Source organism: Phacochoerus africanus, chromosome 11 (assembly GCF_016906955.1).
Source record: "Phacochoerus africanus isolate WHEZ1 chromosome 11, ROS_Pafr_v1, whole genome shotgun sequence".
Lineage (NCBI taxonomy): Eukaryota > Metazoa > Chordata > Mammalia > Artiodactyla > Suidae > Phacochoerus > Phacochoerus africanus.
The window spans coordinates 6,184,240-6,206,413 of NC_062554.1; the positions used below are offsets into that span (position 1 = coordinate 6,184,240).

At 65.1% G+C, this 22,174-nt stretch overlaps 2 protein-coding genes across 4 annotated transcripts; one reads left to right on the plus strand and one right to left on the minus strand.

Moving 5' to 3' along the window:
* The first annotated feature begins 404 nt into the window (after positions 1–404).
* INPPL1 (inositol polyphosphate phosphatase like 1) lies at positions 405–14,780 on the plus strand. Of its 3 annotated transcripts, XM_047751867.1 has the most exons (28): positions 405–815; positions 3,567–3,630; positions 3,937–4,087; positions 4,305–4,425; positions 4,565–4,705; positions 4,935–5,028; positions 5,140–5,229; positions 5,385–5,483; positions 5,593–5,743; positions 5,828–5,934; positions 6,224–6,326; positions 6,406–6,602; positions 6,907–7,024; positions 7,616–7,712; positions 7,940–8,078; positions 8,185–8,284; positions 8,380–8,468; positions 8,998–9,079; positions 9,195–9,284; positions 9,740–9,853; positions 9,993–10,081; positions 10,689–10,776; positions 10,881–11,036; positions 11,284–11,362; positions 11,455–11,595; positions 12,801–13,473; positions 13,732–13,865; positions 13,977–14,780. In XM_047751867.1, exons 1-28 carry the CDS (start codon positions 619–621, stop codon positions 14,065–14,067), a joined length of 3,795 nt encoding a protein of 1,264 aa, XP_047607823.1. In that variant the 5' UTR covers positions 405–618; the 3' UTR covers positions 14,068–14,780. The 3 variants fall into 3 exon arrangements, with proteins under 3 accessions (XP_047607823.1, XP_047607824.1, XP_047607825.1); XM_047751869.1 differs by lacking the exons at positions 13,732–13,865; positions 13,977–14,780 and having other exon boundaries at positions 456–815; positions 10,881–10,990; positions 12,801–12,935; XM_047751868.1 differs by lacking the exons at positions 12,801–13,473; positions 13,732–13,865; positions 13,977–14,780 and having other exon boundaries at positions 455–815; positions 10,881–10,990.
* PHOX2A (paired like homeobox 2A) lies at positions 14,752–19,144 on the minus strand. The gene is made up of 3 exons (XM_047751871.1): positions 18,925–19,144; positions 16,680–16,867; positions 14,752–15,863 (listed from the first exon to the last, which is right to left on the minus strand). The coding sequence occupies exons 1-3, from the start codon at positions 19,139–19,141 to the stop codon at positions 15,408–15,410; spliced, it is 861 nt and encodes a 286-aa protein (XP_047607827.1). The 5' UTR covers positions 19,142–19,144; the 3' UTR covers positions 14,752–15,407.
* Positions 19,145–22,174: the final 3,030 nt, after the last annotated feature.

A 22,174-nucleotide genomic window follows, 5' to 3' on the forward strand; every position in this document is an offset into this window, starting at 1 on the left:
GAATGGAAAGGCTTTGGGTGAAATCAGACGTTTATGAGAGTTGGGGGTCGTATCTTTGCGACTATTGAAGGGAGGAGGATGGGGTCGGGATCCCGAAGTGTCAGGGCGCAGGATGGGGGGACTTGGGCTTCGATGGGGTGGGAGCGGTGTGAGGGGCCGGATCTCCTCCGGGTGATGACCGCGGGGCAGGATCGTTGTGGGGTGCGGGAGGCTGGCTTGCCCTGGGGCTGAGGGGGTCCCGCGGGCGTGCGGAGGGCGACTTCTCGGGGGGGGGGGGGGGCGGGGGGGCAGGGGCGGGCCGGGCCGCGGGCCGAGCGGCGGGGGCGGGGGCGGGCCGCCGGGCCCCGCGCTGCACGCCTGCCCCTCCCCCGCCGCCTCTGAACAAACTTTTCTTTCTCTTCAAGTTGAGGCCGGCGCTGCTGGCGGCGGCGGCGGCGGCGGCTGCGCGGCAAACCCGGCGTCCAGCGCGGCGGAGCACGGAGCCGCGATTCCCGGCTCGATCCCGCCAGCGGATCCTCGGGCCCGGGCCCCGGGCCCGGCCCCAGCCTCGGCCCCGAGCGTCCTGGGGCGAATGGCGCGGGGCGGCGGGCGCGGGCGGCGCTGAGCCCTGCGCGGGCCATGGCCTCCGCGTGCGGGGCGCCGGGCCCAGCGGGAGCGGGCCCGGGGGCCGCGCTGGGCAGCCCGGCCCCCGCCTGGTACCACCGCGACCTGAGCCGGGCCGCCGCCGAGGAGCTGCTGGCCCGGGCAGGCCGCGATGGCAGCTTCCTGGTCCGAGACAGCGAGAGCGTGGCAGGAGCCTTCGCGCTCTGCGTTCTGTGAGTGGGGCCGCCGGCGGGCGGGCGGGCGCGGGCACGGCCTGGGCTTCGTGGGGTGGTGTGGGGCGGGCCCGGGACAGTGGGCCGCCAGCACCCTCCAGAGCGGGGGCCTGGCCTTCTGCTGGGCCCGAGGAAGGATGCAGGGAGCGCTTCCTTCCTGCTGTGTGTCTGAGCGCACTTGCTGGGGCACGGAGGGCCGGCATGGGGGGTCCCGCTGCTCAGGGTGGCCGTTCTGGGGCAAGTGCAGGGAGTCTCTGGCTGACCCCCTCAGCCGCCCTCCAGGCACTGGTGCCGATGTGCTTTCCACGGTTGTGTGCACTTTACTTTGTATAGGACTTGGGCGTCTGAGTGGCAGTCAGGGCCCCATGAACCGCGGGGGTGTGGAGTTGCCCAGCAGCTTCCTTAGGGGGCCTTTCTGTGCCCGCAGGACTGAGGCTGGGCTTGCTTGGCTGTCTCGGCTGGGGCTGGGGGGCAGGGTGGTGTTGACAAGAAGGGGGGGAGCTGTGTCTGCGGAGTCACTGTTTTATGAATCAGTGAGTGAGTGTGCCCGGGGCTGGCTCTGGGATCCACTGCCCTGGCCCTGAGCTATGGGTGCCCAGCGAGGGGCTAGGCTTGGCCGGCTCTCTGAGTGGGCCTGGTTTTGTGTTTGTGTGGCAGCGGTGGTGGGTGAGTTTGTGCATTTTCAGTTTTGGACTGTTCTGCCTGAGCTGCCCTCTTGCGCCTCGAGATGTGGCACTGGGAGGGCTCGGGTAGGCTCCAGAGTGGAAGCAGGTGAGCGGGAAGCTGTGGGGCTGCTTTGTTTAGATTCAGTTATGCTTCTTCTTAGGCCGGTGAGCCTTCCCAAGTCCCCACCCCTGTGGCCTTTTCCCCTGTTCTCACATCTTTGCGGGTGCCCTGGCCTGGGCCAGCGGTTCTCACTTGGGGTTGAGTTTCCTCCTCAGGGGATATCTGGTCACGTCTGGAGACACTTTGGGTTGTCACACCTGGGACTGTGCTGCTGGCTTCTCTTGGGTAGAAGCCAGGAGCGCTGCTAAACCTCCGATCACACACAGGACAGCCCCTCACGACAAAGGATCACGTGCTCCAAAGTGTCAGTGGTGCTGAGGTTGAGAAACCCTGGCCTGGGCGGTGGACCTGAAGAAGAAGGAGTCCCCTGAGTCTCAGCTTATGTCCCATGTCTGAGGCCCAACAGGGAAGACCGAACAGGGACAGCTTATTAGGCAGATGAATATCCAGAGTCCTGCATCCCAGCCGCCCCGTGGCACACCCCCTAATTGGGTGGGGGGGGGAGGCAGGTGCTGGGTCAGCTGTTGAGTGGGAGGGGACAGCTGGGCCTGTGTCGGGATGAGCAGCATTATTGTCCCAGGAGGGGAAGATCTTGGCTCCGCTGCCCGGAGAGGGGATGGGTGGGGTGGGGTCTGTCCTTTTGGGCTTTGGCTTTCCTTGCTGAGTCCGGTTACGCCTCGCATCGCAGGAGCCTGGGGTGGGTGATCAGAAGCAAACTTGCTTACCTGTATATAACACCCACATGTACAGAGAACCTTCAGGAACAGCCCTGCCCCAGCAGGCACCGGCAGGCCAAGCAGCAGGCCAGGATTCAGGCCCCGGCCTCTGTCCCAACCTTGAATCCCAGCTCTGCCTTTAACTTGCTCTGTGATCTTAAGCAAATATCTTTTCGTCTCTGAGCCTCAGTTTTTTCTTCTGGAGAATGGGAATAATAACAACCTCTGCCTTAACATGTAAGGATTAAATGAGATCCTGTCTGTAGAATGCTGAGTACTTGGCTTGTCACAGAGACAGCTCAGGTAATGGGCTGCTGTTACTGTTGGAAACACAGACCCACAGTCCACAAACCAACACACATAGTCACACACAGACACCCACACAGCCTGTGCCCATTCGGCGTCAGGAGAGCCTCTGAGCGGGGCTTACCTGAGGGGAGAGGACTCTGGGCATCTCAGAGTGGCATCAGGGCCCTCTGGTGCCAGTACTGCCCCCTGCCAGCACACACGGGCCCAGGGCACCGTGGAGCACGCCTGCCCTGAGGTGCGGCTGCACAAGGATCCTCCACCCGCACAGGGTGCAGCCGGTACCACCCAGGCCGGGCTCAGCTGTCACCTGCTCAGCTGTTGGTGCCATCTGTCAGCACCTCTCTTGCCCCTCCTTAGCTTGGGGCTCCTAGGGGCCCAGGAATCCTGCAGAGGGTCGCTCCTGCTTCCTGGTATCTGGGGAAGCGGGGAGAAGGCCTCGGGTGATGGCTACATACCCGGCAGCAAAACTGCCCAACAGGCCAGCTGCAGCCAAGCCAGACACCAACATACACACAGGCGGCAGGCGCACACGTGGGCTGGCACGTCACACCTGCACACGGACGGGCTACCCAGGCGTCTGAGGACTCTTACTCTGGCGGGGGGCCCAGACTGGTACAGCAGCCCAGAGGGGCTGTTTAGACAGCTGTAGAAGCCACAAAAGAGCTGCCTGTTGCCTCCCGGGCCCTGCGGTGTGTGGGGAGTCTATGTAGGTCTGGGTGGCGGAGGGCGGGGGGGTTCTGGGCAGTTCTGCTCTGCTTGGCACCAGCAGGAGAGGGTAGACCGGCCCCATCATTAACCCTGTGCAGCCTGGGCAAATGGTCTTAGGGAAACCATGCTGCAGGGGCTGGGAGCTGAGCCTGTTGGTAGGAAGCGGGGGTGCCTTGGCACCCAGACCCCAGCCTGGGGGGTGACAGATTCTGCTCCCCTGCTTTGCCATCAGGTATCAGAAGCACGTGCACACGTATCGGATTCTACCTGATGGAGAAGACTTCCTGGCTGTGCAGGTAGGAGCTCGGACTCTGACCCTTGTTTTTTGTTTTTTGCTTCTTAGGGAAGTTCCAGGCTAGGGGTCGAATCGAGGCTGCAGCTGCGGGTCTGCACCACAGCCACAGCAACGAGAGATCAGAGCCATGTCTGCGACCTACACCATAGCTCACGGCAATGCCAGATCCTTAACCCACTAAGTGAGGCCAGGGATTGAACCCGAGTCCTGCTGAGCCACGACGGGAGCTCCCTGACTCTTGATCTTGATTGTAGCGCAGGGTCTGGGACTGGCCGGTTGACCCCTCTCCCACCCTTGCTGCCTGCAGACCTCGCAGGGCGTGCCTGTGCGCCGCTTCCAGACCCTGGGGGAGCTCATCGGCCTGTACGCCCAACCCAACCAGGGCCTGGTGTGCGCCCTGCTGCTGCCTGTGGAGCGGGAGCGGGAGCTGGACCCTCCGGATGAGCGTGACGCCTCAGGTGCAGCCCAGTGCACCGTGTGCCCAGCCGTCTCTTACCCCATTCCTGGTGTCACCTGTGGCTTCCCACCCCGCCTCTCAGCCTGCCTCCCCCAGAGGTCCCTGCTGTTGACCGTGGTGCCCGGGCTCTTGCCCCCCTTCCCCGGCCACGCTAACTACCCCCGTACTTCTCTGAGGGCGAGAGGCTCACACGGCTGCCCACTGGCCCCTGTTGACAGATGGGGAGGACGAGAAGCCCCCACTGCCCCCTCGCTCTGGCTCCACCAGCGTTTCTGCCCCCCTGGGGCCCAGCAGCCCCCCAGCAGCCCCTGAGACCCCCCCGACTCCAGCTGTTGAGAGGTGAGACCTTTGAGCCCCCAACACCCCCTCTCAGCCCCAGAGGCAGACTGACTGCCACCTGTACCCCCCATCTAGGGAGGGGCGCGGGGGCTGGGACAGGGTCGCCAGGGCCTCCCCTGATCTCTTACCCTCTCCGAAGTGCTCCCAACGGGCTGAGCACCGTCTCGCACGAGTACCTGAAGGGCAGCTACGGGCTGGACCTGGAGGCGGTGCGCGGCGGGGCCAGCAACCTGCCCCACCTCACCCGCACGCTGGCCGCCTCGTGCCGGCGGCTGCACAGGTACCTGCGCCATCCCGCCTCGTGCCGCCCGCTCTCACCCGTCCTTGCCAGCTTGCTTGCTATACAGACGCCCTGACCTCTGACCTCTGGCTCAGGGACCCCGTTGTTGTCTCCTGACTGCTCCTCTCCTGAACCCTTGAGCCCCTAGGGTGGCGGCCGCAGCTCCGCGCTCGGCCCCGCCGCCCTGTCCTGGGGTCGGGTGGGGAGCCTGACCTGCCGTCTCCCCCAGTGAGGTGGACAAGGTCCTGTCGGGCCTGGAGATCCTGTCCAAGGTGTTTGACCAGCAGAGCTCGCCCATGGTGACCCGCCTCTTGCAGCAGCAGGTGCGGCTGCGGGGAGGTGTCGGCGGAGTGGCTCGCGTTAGGGGCCTGGGCCGGGTCGGGGGCCGGCTGCGTGGCGGCCTCGTCCCCCAGCCCCGTTCCTTCTTCGCACAGAACCCACCCCAGACGGGGGAGCAGGAACTAGAGAGCCTGGTGCTGAAGCTGTCAGTGCTGAAGGACTTCCTGTCAGGCATCCAGAAGAAGGTGCCTTGACTCCTGACCTCTGACCCCTGACCCCCGCCTCCAGCCTACCTGACCCGAGCCCTGAATCCGCAGGGTATCCCTGAGCCCACCCCTAACCGCGCCCCTCCCCCGGTGCGAGCGCGGCCCCTGATCTTGCCTGCCCTTGTCCCCTCCAGGCCCTGAAGGCCCTCCAGGACATGAGTTCCACAGCCCCCCCGGCCCCGGTGCAGCCGTCCACACGTAAGGCCAAGACCATCCCCGTGCAGGCCTTCGAGGTACATAGGGGGGTGTGGGGGACGCCTCCCAGGGCAGAGGACGGGTGGCGGAAGGGGGTGCGCCTGCCCCCGGCTCTTTCCAGCAGCTCCCCCACCTCCTGGCCTGCAGGTGAAGCTGGATGTGACCCTGGGCGACCTGACCAAGATCGGGAAGTCGCAGAAGTTCACGCTGAGCGTGGACGTGGAGGGCGGCCGGCTGGTGCTGCTGCGGCGACAGCGGGACTCGCAGGAGGACTGGACAACCTTCACGCATGACCGCAGTGAGCCGGCGCCTGACCCGGGACCGGGGGCGGGGGGCCTCGGAGCGCAGGCTGGTGCGACCTGACCCATCCTCCGTCCCCTAGTCCGCCAGCTCATTAAGTCCCAGCGGGTCCAGAACAAGCTGGGGGTCGTGTTTGAGAAGGAGAAGGAGCGGACGCAGCGCAAGGACTTCATCTTCGTCAGCGCCCGGGTGAGCCGCGGGGGCCACACCAAGGGGCGGCGGGGTTCCTGGGGAGGGAAGAGCCGGGACGCGGTGGGGGCATGCCAGGCCCTGGGGCGGGGGCAGCTCTGATGGGGCGGAGAGCGTGTGAGCCGAGGGTGGGTCCAGATTTTCATTTGGGGAACACCTCCTGTGCACCTGTCGTGTGCTCGAGGACTGGGCACATCCCTCTGCTCGTGGGAGCCGCCACCGAGCAGGGTGTCCCCGGGGAAGGGGGTTCCTGGCTGCCACCTGCCCCTGACTGCCCGCTGTCCTCCAGAAGCGGGAGGCCTTCTGCCAGCTGCTGCAGCTCATGAAGAATAAGCACTCCAAGCAGGACGAGCCTGACATGATCTCCGTCTTCATAGGCACCTGGAACATGGGTCAGGCCCGGGCGGGGGCCGGGGCGGGGGAGAGGGGGGGCCCCACGCCGGGGCCTGACCCCCGTCCCTCCCCCTCCAGGAAGCGTGCCACCTCCGAGAAACGTGACGTCTTGGTTCACCTCGAAGGGTCTGGGGAAGACCCTGGATGAGGTCACGGTGACCATACCCCATGACATCTATGTTTTTGGGACCCAGGAGAACTCGGTGGGCGACCGCGAGTGGCTGGACCTGCTCCGTGGGGGCCTGAAGGAGCTCACAGACCTGGATTACCGCCCGGTGAGGGGCCTTGGCCAGCCCTGCTCCTCACCCGCCGCCCCCCGGCCATCCTGCTTGACCTCCTGTGCGACCCCGGGGAGCATCGGCTGGCTCTCCCTCTGCTGCCCAGGGCGTCCCCTTTGGGAGGTCGAAGCTAAGGCCTTGGTGCTGCAGGAAGGCCTCTTTCTCTCTGGCCCTGCGGGAAAGGGGGCAGCCTGCCTGTGCTGTGACTTCCACGAGAGTCCGTCCACGGCGCGGGCTGGGCAGTGGGCATGGGGGCAGCAGCCCGGCTCCGGGCAGGGGTGACGCCACGCCCTCCCGCCAGATTGCCATGCAGTCGCTGTGGAACATCAAGGTGGCTGTGCTGGTCAAGCCGGAGCACGAGAACCGCATCAGCCACGTCAGCACATCCAGCGTGAAGACGGGCATCGCCAACACCCTGGGTGAGCCGGCCGGGCCCCTCGCGCCGCCTGCCTCCTCTCCAGCCCGGGGTCCCTGGCGTCCCCGTGACGTGGTCTCAGCTTGCCTACCTGTAGAACTCTTTGAACTTGACGAAACATGTTCACCTTCTAAATTTCTTCCAGCCCCTCCCAGAGGGCAGGGCCGGGATAATTCCCTCCATTTCAGAGATGATAAAACTCAGGCCCAGAGTGGTCGAGTGCCCTGGCTGGGGTCACCCAGCTGGCCCGTGGTAGAGCCCCGCCTCCAGCACAGGGCCCGGGTCTCCCGACTGGCAGTCCAGTGGGGGATTCTGCTCAGCATCTGCTGGTCCTCACGGCTTCACCCTCGGGATGCCTGTGACCTGCAGGGGCTCTGCTCACACGTGCAGGGACCACGCCGGCCAGGTGGCTTCGCACGCCCCGCGTGGAGCCCAGGAGAGCGCAGCTGTGTGCAGGGGCCTGCCCGCCTCGTGGCACGCGGCGGGGGGGGGGGGGGGGGAGAGTCAGGCAGATCCTCCTGCGGCCACTTCAGGGGCAGAGGAGAGAGCTGGGAGCCCAGCGGGGGTGACCCAGGCCTTCCGTTTGCCCCGACAGGAAACAAGGGGGCCGTGGGCGTCTCCTTCATGTTCAACGGCACCTCGTTCGGCTTTGTGAATTGCCACCTCACCTCGGGCAACGAGAAGACCGCCCGGTAAGGGGGCTTCTCCCCGGGGGCCCCTCAGCCCCAGGCCCTATTCGCCTGAGCCCCCCTGCCGTCTCCCGCGAGCCCGTCCCCAGACCCCTCTGCCTGCCCCTGACACGGAACGTGTCCCCGGCTCCTTCCTCTGCCCCCCCCTCCTCCCCCGGCCCCTGACCCCGGGGACCTGACTTGGGTCCCTGACGGCTGCCCTGGGGCCTCCCCCCCCGACGCCCCCACAGGAGGAACCAGAACTACCTGGACATCCTGCGGCTGCTCTCGCTGGGCGACCGGCAGCTTGGCGCCTTCGACATCTCCCTGCGGTTCACGCACCTCTTCTGGTTCGGGGACCTCAACTACCGCCTGGACATGGACATCCAGGTGCGGGCGCGGCCCCGCGGGTGGCGGGGCGGGCAGGCGGCCGCTCCCCTCCGGCCCTGGTTGCAGAGTCTGCAACCTCTGTGTATCGTCGTCCCCCCCCCGCCAGGAGATCCTCAACTACATCAGCCGGAAGGAGTTCGAGCCCCTGCTCCGGGTGGACCAGCTCAACTTGGAGCGGGAGAAGCACAAGGTCTTCCTTCGCTTCAGTAAGTGCGGGCCTGCGGGGACCCCCGAGGACCAAGGTCCTTGCGGTAGCCTTGGGTCGTCGGGACCCTGGCCTCGCGTGTCCCGCCTTCTGCAGGTGAGGAGGAGATCTCCTTCCCGCCCACCTACCGCTACGAGCGAGGTTCCCGGGACACGTACGCCTGGCACAAGCAGAAGCCAACTGGGGTGAGAGGGGACAGTGGGCTGGGCCTGGGGGGGACCCCCACAGCTGCGGTGAATCAAGAGTGTGTGGGGGGGAGTTCCCGTCGTGGCCCAGCGGAAGTGACCCCGACTAGGAACCATGAGGTTGTGGGTTTCATCTCTGGCCTCGATCACTCAGTGGATCAAGGATCTGGTGTTGCCGTGAGCTGTGGTGTGGGTCACAGATGCGACTCGGATCCTGTGTTGCTGTGGCTGAGGTGTAGGTGGGATTAGACCAGATTAGGATTAGACCCCTAGTCTGGGAACCTCCGTGTGCCGCACTTGCAGCCCTAAAAAGCAAAAAGCAAGAAAAAAAGTGTGTGTGCGGGGTGGAGGGTCCAAGCCTCCGCACTTAGCACGCCAGCCAGCCGCTGTGGCCCCTGGAGGCCGCGGGGCTGATCCTGGGTGGAAGGAGGATCCAAGGAGCGGGGGACGCAGGGCCAGGGTGGTGGGAGCGCGGGCCTCCCTGCGCCGCCGACAGCTTCGTTCTGACCGCACCCCTTCCCCACCCCAGGTCCGCACCAACGTGCCTTCGTGGTGTGACCGGATTCTCTGGAAGTCCCACCCCGAGACCCACATCATCTGCAGCTCCTACGGTCAGAGCCTCGCCGGGCGCCGGATGGTCCCGGGGCGGGGCGCCGTGCCAGCTCTGCCCGGGCCTCAGGGGAGGCGGGCGGGGGCAGAGACTAAGGAGCCTCTTCTCCTCCCCAGGCTGCACGGATGACATCGTCACCAGCGACCACTCCCCCGTGTTTGGGACATTTGAGGTTGGAGTTACCTCTCAGTTCATCTCCAAGAAAGGTGGCTATTCTGGGTGCTCGTGGGTGTGGCATCCACCCGGGTGGGTGCAAGTGCTGGCCCGGGACGTGCTAGTTCTGCATGTATCTCCGCGTGTGCGTGTGTGGGTGTGTACGTGTACGCGCGGGCATTTCTGAACATCCCACGAGTGAGGGGCTCTGTGTGCCTGGGTCTTCATGGGACCTACGTGCCCGACTACGTGTGTCTGTCTGCCACGGGCTGCATGTGTACCCGGGTGTGCCTGGCGGTGTGGTGGGTACTCCCTGCAGGCGCTCTGGTCCCCAGCCGCCTCTCAGAGGGTCTTGCATCCCTGGCCTGGCCTTGGTCTCCTTGCTGGGTGCTTGGGATGGAGGAGGCCCCTCCCGGCCGCCCCTGCTGCTCTGCCAGGGCTCCTGGTGGCCTGTGCCTCCTGCCACCGCCTCAGCCCGCCTGTCTGCATCCCTCCCTCTGCCCCTCAGGGCTCTCAAAGACGGCAGACCAGGCCTACATCGAGTTTGAGAGCATCGAGGCCATCGTGAAGACGGCCAGCCGCACTAAGTTCTTCATCGAGTTCTACTCCACCTGCCTGGAGGGTCCGAGGCGGGGCGCGGGGCTGGGTGTGGGCTGCGGGGGATGGGAGGCGAGTGGTGCCCAGAGCCATCAGCCCCCGAGGTAGCGGGAGGGGGAAGCTGGGAGGTGGCGCTGAGGCGAGGGTCCCTTACCCCCCCGCAGAGTACAAGAAGAGCTTCGAAAATGACGCCCAGAGCAGTGACAACGTCAACTTCCTTAAGGTGCAGTGGTCCTCACGCCAGCTGCCCACGGTGAGGCTTGTGGGCAAGGAGGGCATGGAGGGAGGTATGCCAAGGGCAGGGCAGGCGGAGCCCACGGCCTGGGCTTGTGCCTGGGGAGGGCCTGGGGGGAGTGAGGCCTGTGCTCTATGGGGGGGTCGAGCTGCAGTCTGTGTATTCGTTTAGTCAATGAATACTTGCGGCGCCTTTGGGAAATGTCAGGTCCCACGTGGGCCACTGTCAGTGCAGAACAGTAACAGGCGACGCTGCCGTCAGGTGCTGTGAAAGGCCGTCAGGGCTCTGTCTTCTACGTGAAGGTTTAGGGTCTTTCCTTGAGAGGGCGTGGGGGGCAGGTCCCATGGTGGCTGGGCGGTAACGAACCTGACTAGTATCCGTGAGGACGCAGATTCGATCCCTGGCCTCGCTCAGTGGGTTAAGGATCCGCTGTGGCTGTGGCTGTGGGGGAGGCCGGCAGCTGCAGCTCCGCTTTGACTCCCAGCCTGGGAATCTCCACATGCCGAGGGTGCAGCCCTAAAAAGCGACAAAACCACCCACCACCGGCGGGGTGGGCCTGAGCAGGGATGAGCCTGAGGGTGGGCTGGGTGGGGCTTTGCCCCTCACTGGGCCTCTCCACTCCCAGCTCAAGCCCATTCTGGCCGACATTGAGTACCTGCAGGACCAGCACCTCCTGCTCACAGTCAAGTCCATGGACGGCTACGAATCCTACGGTGAGGGATGGGGGCGGGGTGGGGGGGGTGGGGGGCCGAGGGGCCCAGAAAGCCAGGCAGGCCCTGAGGCTTAGCAGTCTGCTGGTCTCCCTCGCCTCCCCCAGGAGAGTGCGTGGTGGCGCTCAAGTCCATGATTGGCAGCACGGCCCAACAGTTCCTGACCTTCCTGTCCCACCGCGGCGAGGAGACGGGCAACATCCGAGGCTCCATGAAGGTGCGGGTGCCCACCGAACGCCTGGGCACCCGTGAGCGACTCTACGGTGGGGGCTCCGTTGAGAGGGGTGGGGGGGGCATAGGTTGGGGGGAGGGGCAGGTCCAGGAGGGGAGGACCCGGGTGAAGGTGGGGGGCAGCTTGGCATTCCCGGACTATTTGGAGGTTGTGCAGCCAGGACTGGGGGTGGACATCCCCTGAGAAGTAACTGGGAGAGGGCTACCTGGCCCAGCGGAGCGTCTGTGGGATGCAGGACCCGGGGCGCCCTCTGAGTCTGCTTTCCCTCCCGCCCCCAGAGTGGATCAGCATCGATAAGGATGAGGCAGGAGCAAAGAGCAAAGCCCCGTCTGTGTCCCGAGGCAGCCAGGAGCCCAGGTGAGCTGGGGCTGTGTAGGGTGTCGTGGGAGGGCGCCTGGGGCTGGCCGTTGGTCCCTCCTTCACCTCTCCTCCTCTGTGCCCCCTGGCAGGTCGGGGAGCCGAAAGCCAGCCCCTGCAGAGGCCTCCTGCCCGCTGTCGAAGTTATTTGAGGAACCAGAGAAACCGCCACCAGCTGGGAGGCCCCCGGCCCCACCTCGAGCTGCTCCCCGGGAGGAGCCCCTGACCCCCAGGTGAGAAGGAAGCTGTCATAACCTGAGGTGATCCATCGCTGCGCGGGGCTCTCGCGGCCTGCCTGGGGCTGCTGGCCAGCCAGGCCTCCTGAAGCTGTGGCTCCTTGAGTCAAAGGGAGCCCAGTGAGCCTTTCCTCTCAATTCGGCCTTAAAAAATGCAATTGGAACCAGTTTCTGCAACAGCCCCCTCCGTGTAAAGAGACTCAGCTGAGCCTTCTGTTTGGAGAAGGCCCACGTTCTGTAGAACACTGTCTGATAAGGTGCCCACTAGAAAAAGGTTTGTGGGTAAGTAAATTTGGGAAATGGTTCTTGTTAGAGTCTTAGCTATTCCTAAGGCACGGGAGCATCCGCAGACGCTCGGAGCACATGGACGGGAAGGAAATCCTTTTTCAACTCTGTTGACTATAGTTTCCCAGCCTTCATGGGCCAGGAAACTTTTCCACGTAGTAACTCTATTAATACCCCAGGGTATGAGGTTGACCCTGCAGCATCGCAGGGTCAGGGTAGAGAACGCACGGTCGACCCGACCCTCAGCATCCCCAGCTCCTCCAGCGTCCAGGGTTCTGCACCCAGGGAGTCCCCTGGTGTGGATCGTGTAGCACTGTAGTGTTTGCTGTTGGGAAACGCTGCTTAAACGTGGGCCTCTGCAGTTCCTACCTTTGTTGTTTCGGGCTCAGCTGCAGTGTTCTGGGGATCATACTTTGGGACAGCGACGCTTGCTTTTTAATTATCTCCAGTCGTCACTGGAGCATAAATTAAAAGCTCCCGGCGTGTTTTCCGTCCTCTTGCTTTTCCTCCGGGCTTGAGTAAAACTAATCTGAGTCCCTGAGTAAGATTTCCCCACAGGATTGGCCTCAAAGATGCCTCCGGAGGCTCCAGTTCTGGCTGGTCATTCTCGTTGAAGGCTTTTATCGCCCTGCCTCTCGGCCTCTGTTTTCACCCATTTATGTTCGGCTTTTGCAGTTACAAAGTCAAAAACAATCGGAGCATCTCAGAGAGCGAGGCTCGGAGGCTCGGGGCTTAGCCACTGCACCCTCCTGCCTCCCCATGTGAGGGCGGGAAGCGATGGGCTCAGGGTCACGTGCAGGTCTAGGACGAGGGGACCACGTCCCCTGACCCACTAGTCCGGTTCTCTTTCCACTGCGCCCACCGCCTTCCCTTGGGCCGTCTGGGTCCTGATTTAGTTATTCTGCTCCCAAACCCAGGTTGAAGCCAGAGGGGGCTCCAGAGCCGGAAGGGGTGGCGGCCCCCCCACCCAAGAACAGCTTCAATAACCCTGCCTACTACGTCCTTGAAGGGGTCCCACACCAGCTGCTGCCCCCAGAGCCACCCTCGCCTGCCAGGGCCCCCGTCCCACCGGCCACCAAGAACAAAGTGGCCATCACAGTGCCTGCTCCACAGCTTGGGCGCCACCGGCCCCCCCGTGTGGGAGAGGGGAGCTCATCGGATGAGGAGTCTGGGGGCACGCTGCCCCCTCCCGACTTCCCACCCCCGCCACTGCCGGATTCAGCTATCTTCCTGCCCCCGAGCCGAGAGCCTCTGCCAGGGCCAGGGGTCCGGGGCCGCAGTGGGGGTGAGGCCCGTGCCCTGCCACCTCCCAAGGCCCATCCAAGGCCCCCGCTGCCCCCCGGCCCCTTGCCCCCGGGCACGTTCCTGGGGGAGGCAGCCGGCGGGGATGACCGCTCCTGCTCGGTGCTGCAGGTGGCCAAGAAACTGAGTGAGGTGGACAGCGCCCCTCCGGGGCCCGGCCGCTGCCTGCTCCTGCCAGGGCCCCTGGAGCTGCAGCCGGCCCGGGGACTGCCCTCGGACTACGGCCGGCCTCTCAGCTTCCCTCCCCCGCGCATCCGAGAGAGCGTCCAGGAGGACCTGGCGGAGGAGGTGTGCAGCGGGCGCCGGCTGTGTGTGCCTGAGGCGTGTGCTTGTCCGTGGAGTGGGCCTCCTGGTACTTCACCAGGCAGCGCTCGGGGGGCGGGGGGGGGGGTCCCCTCTGCCCCAGGCTGGGGAGGTGACGGTCACAGGACTGGGCCCACTCCTGGCCTCTGTCTCCACCCAGAGCACGTGGGGGCCTGTGGCTATCCGTGGGTCCGTCTCGGGGGGCCCTCCAGGACTCCCCCCCGACACGCCCTCTTCCCTCAGGCTCCGTGCCCGCAGGCCGGGCGGACCGGTGGGCTGGGCGAGGCAGGCATGGGCGCCTGGCTGCGGGCCATCGGCCTGGAGCGCTACGAGGAGGGCCTGGTGCACAACGGCTGGGACGACCTGGAGTTTCTCAGGTGGGGGCCGGGCGGGAGGCGGCCGGGGTGGGGGTGCGTCCGGCCTCCGGAGCAGAACTGTGGGTCCTGGGGGCCACTCGGCCCTTCTCCCAGCCTCTCTTACCCTTACAGCGACATCACCGAGGAGGATCTGGAGGAAGCTGGGGTGCAGGACCCGGCTCACAAGCGCCTCCTCCTGGACACGCTGCAGCTCAGCAAGTGATGGCGGTGGCACTGTGAAGCTGCCAACTAAGTGCCCAAGCAGCCCTTGAGGGCCCAGCCGAGCTCTGGAGTTGTGAGGGGCGGGCAGTGCCTCTCTGCCTATTTATTGGGGACCTGCGTCCCCTACTGCCCAGTCACTTGGAATGCCCTCGTCAGGACGTCCTGCTCCTCACCTTTTAGAGCCGTCGGGCTCTGGAGGTCAGTTGCCGTGGTGACCGAGGGCCTTGGTCGCTGGTGCTGTCCTCCCTTTTCTGGAGCCCTCCTTCCGCCCCAGGGAGGCCACGGGGTCCACACGGGTACGTCTGGGCCCCACGATCACCGCTGTTCCTGTTGCCCTCCCCCGGGCCTGAACCCCAGGGGGAGGGTGCAGCTGGGACCTCTCCCATCCCCCCTCGGGGGGGTGTCCGTCCGGAAATGAAGGAATAGCCCGGGGACTGGGCCGTATTTAAGCTTTTCTGTCTGGGCTTAGGGAGGGTGGGCGCTGTAATATTATTGGGGCTGGTTGGGGGGGTGGGCACCTCAACTGTACAGCGCCCGTTTGCGCAGCTCTGTCTCTGGCCTGTACCGCCCTGCAGCCGCAGCTGTGTGCCAGCTGTGGATCCCTTGCTGGTGGCAAGGGGGACTGGGCTCTTACAGGCAGCCTGTCCATATCCTGGGTACTCAGAAGGGTTGCCAGTGTGATGTCTTCAATAAATTAAGTTTTATTTGGATTGAGCAAAACTCACCTCAATAAATTACAAGGTTTTGAAAGGAAAACAACAACAACAACAAAAAGTCAGGAAAGAGGAAGCGCCTCTGTCCCTTTGCCCTGGCAGCTCCTCCACTCATCTAGCGGGCCGCCCTCTGTGCCAGACAGCCTGGGGATGGACGGGGACACATCTGAGGGACAAATCGGCCGTGGACCCTTCAGGCCACTCGTTATCCCAGTGCTGACAGCCTCTGCCTGGGTCCGGTCAGCGGGCGGGTCACCAAGGTGAGGAGTGACCTAGCGGGCTGCAGAGCTGGGGGAGGAAGCCAGGCTGTTCCTGCGTGGGGATTCGCCTCTCGCTCGCCCAGTGTCAGGAACAGGCGTTCCTTGATCCCGGTTCCAAAGAAAGCCAAGCTAGAGGGGGCTCCCTGCTCGCCGAGGGCACCCCAGTGAAAAGTACCTGGCTCTGCTGGGCGGGGGTGTGCGTGAGGATGAGTGGCTCCCACCTGGTTTTCACAGCTGGGGAGAGCCCACGTAGGGTCAGACGCCGTGGGGAGGAGGGGGGACCGGCGGGGACGCCAGGCAGGTGGCCCGGTGGGGGAGGGACTCTGGCGGGTCTGGAGGGCAGGCCCCGAGCCTCCAGGGGCCGGCAGCTAGAAGAGATTGGTCTTCAGCGCGGGGCCGGGCTTCCGGTGGAAGGAGGACAGGACCCCCGAGAAGGGCCCGGGCCCGGGCTCCGCCGGCTGCCAGGCCTTGAGCAGCTCGGCCGCGCCCGCGCCCGGCCCGCCACCCCCACCGCCCGCCACGCCGGCCCACAAGGGCCCCTTGAGCGGCTGTGGCCCCGGCCCAGGTCCCGGCCCCGAGCCCAAGGCGGCGGGCAGCGGGCTGGGGCTCAGGCGCGGGCTGGCGAGGCCCGGCGCGGGCGGCGGCGGCGGCGGCAGCGACGCGGTGCTGTCGGGCGTGGGGCTGCACGTGGACTCCTTGGAGTCGTCGTCCTCGGACGAGCAGCGAGCCTCACCCTTTTTGGCGCCCGCCGCGCCCGCCGCACCCTTGGCGCTGGCCGCGCGCTCCTGTTTGCGGAACTTGGCCCGGCGGTTCTGGAACCAGACCTGCGGGCACAGCGGCCGGTCAGGGTCAGCCCGGGACCGCCAGGCTTAATGCCACTTTCGGGGCTGGGCCCGCGTCCCGCCTGTCTCCGCTCCCTCCTCTCCGGCACCTGCCCCTTCCTCCAGGTCCCCGAGGGTCTTGCCCTGGGGCTCTGCTCCCCCGCCGGCGCCGGCGCCGCCTCCCTCCCAGGGTTCTGGGTCTCCTCCTCGGCACCCAACGCCCTCGCCCCAATTCCCTCCTTTAAGAAGCTCCGGGAGCCCCCTGGAGGGACCCAGGGCGGTTAGGGCCCCCGGGAAACCTTTCGATCAGGGTCTTCAGCAGACGCGCCAGCTGAACATCTGCACTCGCATTTGCAAGATTTACAAAAAAGTCCGCCCTGACCCAGCTGCGCGCCTCCCCGGAGCCCGGCTTCCCGGGATCAGAGGCTTCACGGCTGCAGGGCTGAAAAGGGGGACCCGGCGGCGCCGACTGGCTCGTCTTTGTCCGGCCCCAAAGCCACCTGGAGCTGCCCCCTCTACCCCCTTGGCCTCCGTCCTGGCTTCCCGGCCTTACACGGGAGCCGAGGGGAAACGGTTGGGCCGAACAGCTCAGTTCTCCCGAAGGTCTCGGGTCGGCCGAGTCCCGGCCCCGCCGCCGTCCCGGGCTGCCGGTCCTCCCCTGCCCCGCTGCGTCCCGGGCCCCAGCTCTCTGCCTCTGGGCGGCACCTGCCAGCGGCCTGAGTGGGGGCCCCTCTGTCGGGCGGACCCCCAGATGTCGGGCACCAACCTTCCGCCCCCACCCCGCGCGCACACTCCCGCACACCCCGCGCGCACACGCACCTGCACACGAGCCTCCGTGAGGTCGATCTTGAGCGCCAGCTCCTCGCGGGTGTAGATGTCGGGGTAGTGCGTCTCGGCGAAGACGCGCTCCAGCTCCTTCAGCTGCGCGCTGGTGAACGTGGTGCGGATGCGCCGCTGCTTGCGCTTCTCGTGCAGGCCCGACGGCTCCGGGAAGAACTTGTAGGGCACTGCCGTGAGTGCGGAAGAGGGCGGTCGGCGAGGGGCGGGGCGGGAGGGGTCGAGCCCAGCCCGCTGCCTCTGCCTCTGCCCCCGAGGGACCGGCCACCATCCCCCTGCCCCGACCTGGGCCCTCGGCTCGGTCCTCCCAGTCTCGAGCGGCTTCCCTGTCGCTGGATGCAGCCAGGGCGGGTGAAGGCAGACGGGGCCCAGGCAGACCTGGGGCCTGAGATCCGGGGTGAGGGAACCAGAATCCCATCCCCAGGTCAAGAATGCTCACTGTCCTCGGCCCCCGCAGTGTTCCCTTCCCCGCCTGCCGGTCTACCCGGCTTCTGCCCTCCTCTTGGTGGGTCTCCCTCAGTCAGCTCTGTCCACCGAAGCCTTAGCGGTCAGGTCTCCTCAGCATCCCACGGCTCTCCAGCAACCAGACCTGGGCTCTGGTTGGGGGACTGAGACTCTCCTGCCTGGCTCTACTTCCAGCCCTGCCAGGGACTCTCTGACCTGTGAAAACGTGCCCCTCCACCCGGCCTCCCTCTGCTTCGCAGGCCGCGTGTCCTCAGCCCCACTGTACAGCCATTCTCCTCCAGGGGACCCCCGCTCATCTTCCTCATCTCTCTCCATCTCCGTCTGGACCAGGCTTCTCTTTGTGCCCGCTGAGAAGGGGTCTTATTCCCCCGCTGCGAGGTCCCCCATCTTCGCTTTGCCCTTCTTCCTCTCGGGTAACTCTGCAAACACCAGCCCCCTCTTCCCACCCATCCCCCGCCTACCCCTTCCCAGTACCCACTACCTCCCCATCCCTGTGTCCAGCCCCTGCCGAGGTCTCCATATTCTCCGGGGTCCCGGACCGCCTTCCGCTCTGTCACATCTCTCTAGTTCTCTCTCTCCCCGAATCCCTGTCTCCTACACTCCACTCCTAACCCCATCCTTCTCTATTTTCAATCTCTCTTGGCCCCCATCTCCCATAACTGCTGTCCCTATCATATGGTTTGGATCTCCATAGCTCTAACCCTGGCTCCCCATCACTCCCAGGGCCCCCAACCTTCCCATCTCTGCTCACATCTCCCTGCATCTGCCCTCACCTTCCCCATCTTTCGGGGGCCCATCTCCCCAGTCCCCATCTGCAGATGACCCAGAGGACACACACCCCTGCCCTGTTCCAGAGTCTGACTCCGTCTTGCTGGCTCTCGTTTCTCCAAATCTAGGTCTCTCTCGCCATTCCTCCCCGGCCGCCAGGTCCCCACCTTCCCTTGGGTCCCAGTGGCCTTCCCAGGAGCGAAGGCGGTCAGGAGATTGGGTGGGGCGACTTGGACTCTAATTGGAGGGTTGGGAATGGCTAAGGGGCTCCATTAGGTTGACAGTTCAGAGGGACTTGGATCGAGGGGCTGCTTCTGGGTCCTGTGGTACTCTAGCTGGGAGAATCTCCGGGTGGGGGGGACGCGGAAATAAAAGTGGCTTCAGGACCTCAGCATCCTTGTCTTCTGGCCACAGAATGGGGTTTGCACAGAATGGTGCAAGAGAGTCTGGGCACAAGGAGGATGGGTCCAAAATCAGGGAGTAGGAGCTTGGTGGTGCGAGGGCTCTAGGAAGGCTCTTAGCTGGTCGGCCTGTTTGGCGCAAGGGTCCCTGTTGAGGGTCAGGCACGAAATAGGGTGAGGATGATGAGGATGAGGGGGTCTGACTGGACCGAGCCAGGAGCGCCTTCCAAGGATACAGGGGATAGAGAGGTTTGGCGGTCAGTCTTTGCAGGTGGGCAGGAGAGGGCCTGGTGTGGAGCCTGGGGCTGGCCCGGGGTCTATTTCCTTGACCTGAAGGGCACCGGCTGGGGATACGGCAGCGGGAAAGAGGAATGGGAAGGATGAGAGGGTGGGGTTCAGCTCTGCCTAGGGAACCCCGTCTCATGGGGGCGGGGGAGGGGGGACGACTGTGGGTCCTCAGGGGAGTTGGAAGGTCTGGCTAGGGCTGGGTTGGTGGTGGCTGTAGGGGACAGGTGCAACCACTTGCCCAGGAGGGCAGGGGCTGGGGGTGCCGGAGGAATTTGGAGGGAGGACTGGACCGGGGCTGGGCTCACCTGCCGAGTAGGGCGCGGGCTGGTGGTCGCGTAGGGCGCCAAGCGCGCAGTTGGAGGAGCCGAGCGCTGGGCAGGGAGGCCCGGCCGCGGGGAAGGCGGGCCGCAGGGGGCTGTACTGGAAGCCGCCGGGCTGGCTGCAGGCGCCGAAGTCGCCGTAGGCGGACGCCTCCATGGCCGCCACGCACGAGTCGTACGAATTGAGGTAGGAGTAGTCCATCGGCCCGGGGGGCGGGGGCGGGGGCCGGGCCGGGCCGGGTCGGAGTCGGGGTCCCGAGCCGGGTGGGGGTCAGGATGGGGGGTGGAGTGCCAGGCGCCGAGGACTCGAGGCCAGCTCCTAGCGCCCGCAAGCCCGCCCGCCCCGTCGCGGCCGCGCTCCGCCCTGGTGCAGCGCAAGTGCAGCCCTGCCCGGCCCGCGCGCCTTTTAACGCGCAGGACCCCGCGGAGGGGGCGGGGCGGGGCGGGCTCGAAGGGGCGGGGCCTAGACGGCCAAGGCCCCGCCCCCGACCGCCCCCGACCCCCACCCCAAAGGGTCGCCACCGCCCTCTTAGGGCTCAGGAGGTGCAGGGCGGGCTGCGCGAGGTTCCGTCCCGAGAGTCCCCATCCCGCCCCAATCCAGACCAGACCTTCAGTCTCTACGCAGCGTGCCAGGCGGTAGGGTCCCGACCCCTCTCCCTGGCCTCCCCACCTGCGGCCCCGCAGAAGGGAGGAGAGACAGGCCCGGCGGCGCTCATGTGAAGAAGTTAATTCAATTCGTCCCGATAACCGAGTTATTCCGATCCAGCCCCTCGGCCCCGCCCCCAGCGAGGTCCCATCCCGGAGGGGACCACGGAGGCGGCCCAGGAGGGGGAATGGAGACAAGGACGAGGAAGAGACGGAGCCTGGGATGGGGACAGAGGGTGTGGATGAAGAGAGGAGACAGAGAGGGAGGCAGGGAGAGACAGGGACAGAGTCAGCGCTGGAGAAAGATGGAGAAAGGGACAAGAGAGATCCAGGTACACAGACGGAACAGGGGTGAGAGACAGCCGGGAGACGGGGGTGGGGGGCAAGACAGAGGCAGGGACCGAGGTGCTGACAAAGGTAGACATGCACAGAGGAAGGCAGGGATGGAGGTGGGGACCAGGCAGAGACAGAGAAGACAAAGCTCAGAGAGGAGAGCCAGGGAGGCGGCGTGGGGAGGCGGCGGAGGGGCGAGGCGTGGATGGAGACAGGGACTGCCGCGGAGAGCAAGGGACAGACGACCAAAACAGGGCAGTGACGGTGACCCAGACACATACGGAAGGTCAGTCTCAGGGAGACCAGGCCAGGGACGGTCGCAGTGGAAGAACAGGAGCTGAGGGCAGGGAGAGAGAGGCTTTGGGGAGCTGAGAACAGCGGGCAGAAGAATCACAGTGGCGGCTCCTCTGGAAGCAGCGGAGGGGGCGGCGTGCCTCCATCCTGACCTGACCTGAAGGCCGAGAGACCTGCTCTGCACCTTCAAGGCCCGGCCTGCCTCTTCCCTCTCCCAGGTCCCCCAGCGCAGTCCCTCTCGCCACTGCTCCCCGGTGTGACCTTCTGGTCCCCGACGCCCCCAGTGCAGAGTAGGCGAGCTGTGCTCTGTGGACGGAGCCACTGGCCTCCACCCTGTGGGACCATAGGACACAGAGGCCTTTCCAGGAGAACAGAACCGAGAACTCTCGCACCCCCGCAGCGCTCCGGAGGTGGACCGGGCGGCTTCCCCAGCCTGCGCCCAGCCTCTCCGCCCCTCCAGGGCAGGTCCTGCAGATGCAGGAGTGGAGACCCGGCAAGAGGGCAGCAGAGCGGGTACCCCCTTGTTACCTGCCAGCGTCCTTGGGGGCGGGGAGAAGGGCTCCGAGACGCCCTCCCCCAGCTTAGCAGCACGTGCCCACCCTCAGGTGCCCTGGCCACTCATTCTTGGCTTGACACCAAGACCACCTAGCCCCCATTTCTCGAACTACTCTTTGTCGGGGGGTGGGGTGGGGTTGTTAGAGGCATTTTCTTAAATTCCTTTTTAGGTCTCAACGTCTAAAACGGACCCCAAAACCGATTCCACAATTCCCTGCGCTGGCATGGGAGGTGGACCTCGTCGCCTGGACATTTTCTCTGCAGGGGGCCCCAGGGATCTTAGTGCTGGGAAACCAGCCGGTGCCATCGCGCCCCTCCTCGGCCTTCCCATGGCGCTCCGCCGCCCTCTGGATCAAAGCCAAGTCCTCACGGTGAACCGCAGCATCGTCCAGGCCAGGGCTGCAGCCGGCCTCCCGCACCGTGGGTGTCTGTGCAGCCGCGCACACTCATCTTTTAGTCCAGAGCGCTTGTGTCTCTGGCTGCGATGTTCATTCCAGTCTCTGCCCCACCACACTCCTCCTCACACAGACACACACACACAAATCCAAAGCTGGTTTGTCCACTGGGTCTTGGCTTGGATATCACCGCTTCCCGGAAGCCCTCCCTGATAGCCTTCGACCAGCATTCCACAGTACCTCCCCCTCCTTGGGTGACTCACCTGGTTGAGCTTTGAAGTCAAGTGCAAGGTCTCAGGGCAGCACTGTATGCTCCCGCGGATCACTTTCTCCCCAGCCCTTCCACGGTGCCAGGCGCATCCCAGGTCTCCCCATACCTGTTTGTTGAATGAATGAAGGAAGGCCGGGCTGAAATCTTTGTGTTGGAGAATGCGGCCCTTGTTTCCAGGGAAGGACTCCTGATCCCTGGCCTCCCGCTCCCTGCTCTCTGGAAAGGGGCCGTCCTCTCTTCTTCATTCCCTCGCTCCCCAGGGACAGTTTCCTCCCTCTGGGCCACCCTTCTGCCTGGGGGAAGTTCCTTTCTCATCTGAGGAATTTTCAAGGCGCCACGTCCCTTCCACAGGGACAAAGCTGAAGCAACGGAGCAGCTGAAGCTTATGTGCAGGGTCCAGCGGAGATACGAGGCCCTGGTTCCATTTGTCTCCACCTCCGTGATCCATCCCTGTCCTTGCTACAGGTTACAGTTTGGTCACTGAGCCAACAAATTACTCTTTTGTCTAAGCTGCTATAACTTGCCACCGAAAGAGAGTTCTGGCCAAGATAATCTGTAAATGCCTAACACCTTTATAGGTAATCAAATCATTGTAGGCACTGGCTGTTTCATGGAAACATGCATGTCAGCTGGGCAGGAGCTGGTCTTCTCCTGACTCAGGGCTGTGGAGTCGGAGGCTCCCCCCCCGCCTTTTTTTTTTTTTTTTAAGGGCCAAACCATCAGCATATGGAAGTTCCAGGAC

Bases quoted from the DNA above. Each gene is read 5' to 3' on its own strand.
- INPPL1 (XM_047751867.1), top strand. From the start codon at position 619: ATGGCCTCCGCGTGCGGGGCGCCGGGCCCAGCGGGAGCGGGCCCGGGG. The intron at 5,935-6,223 runs GTGAGCCGCGGG...GCTGTCCTCCAG, and splicing joins TCATCTTCGTCAGCGCCCGG to AAGCGGGAGGCCTTCTGCCA. The intron at 10,777-10,880 runs GTGAGGGATGGG...CGCCTCCCCCAG, and splicing joins GGACGGCTACGAATCCTACG to GAGAGTGCGTGGTGGCGCTC.
- PHOX2A (XM_047751871.1), bottom strand. From the start codon at position 19,141: ATGGACTACTCCTACCTCAATTCGTACGACTCGTGCGTGGCGGCCATG. The intron at 16,868-18,924 runs GTGAGCCCAGCC...CACTCACGGCAG, and splicing joins GCCCGCGCCCTACTCGGCAG to TGCCCTACAAGTTCTTCCCG. The intron at 15,864-16,679 runs GTGCGTGTGCGC...CTGTGCCCGCAG, and splicing joins TCACGGAGGCTCGTGTGCAG to GTCTGGTTCCAGAACCGCCG.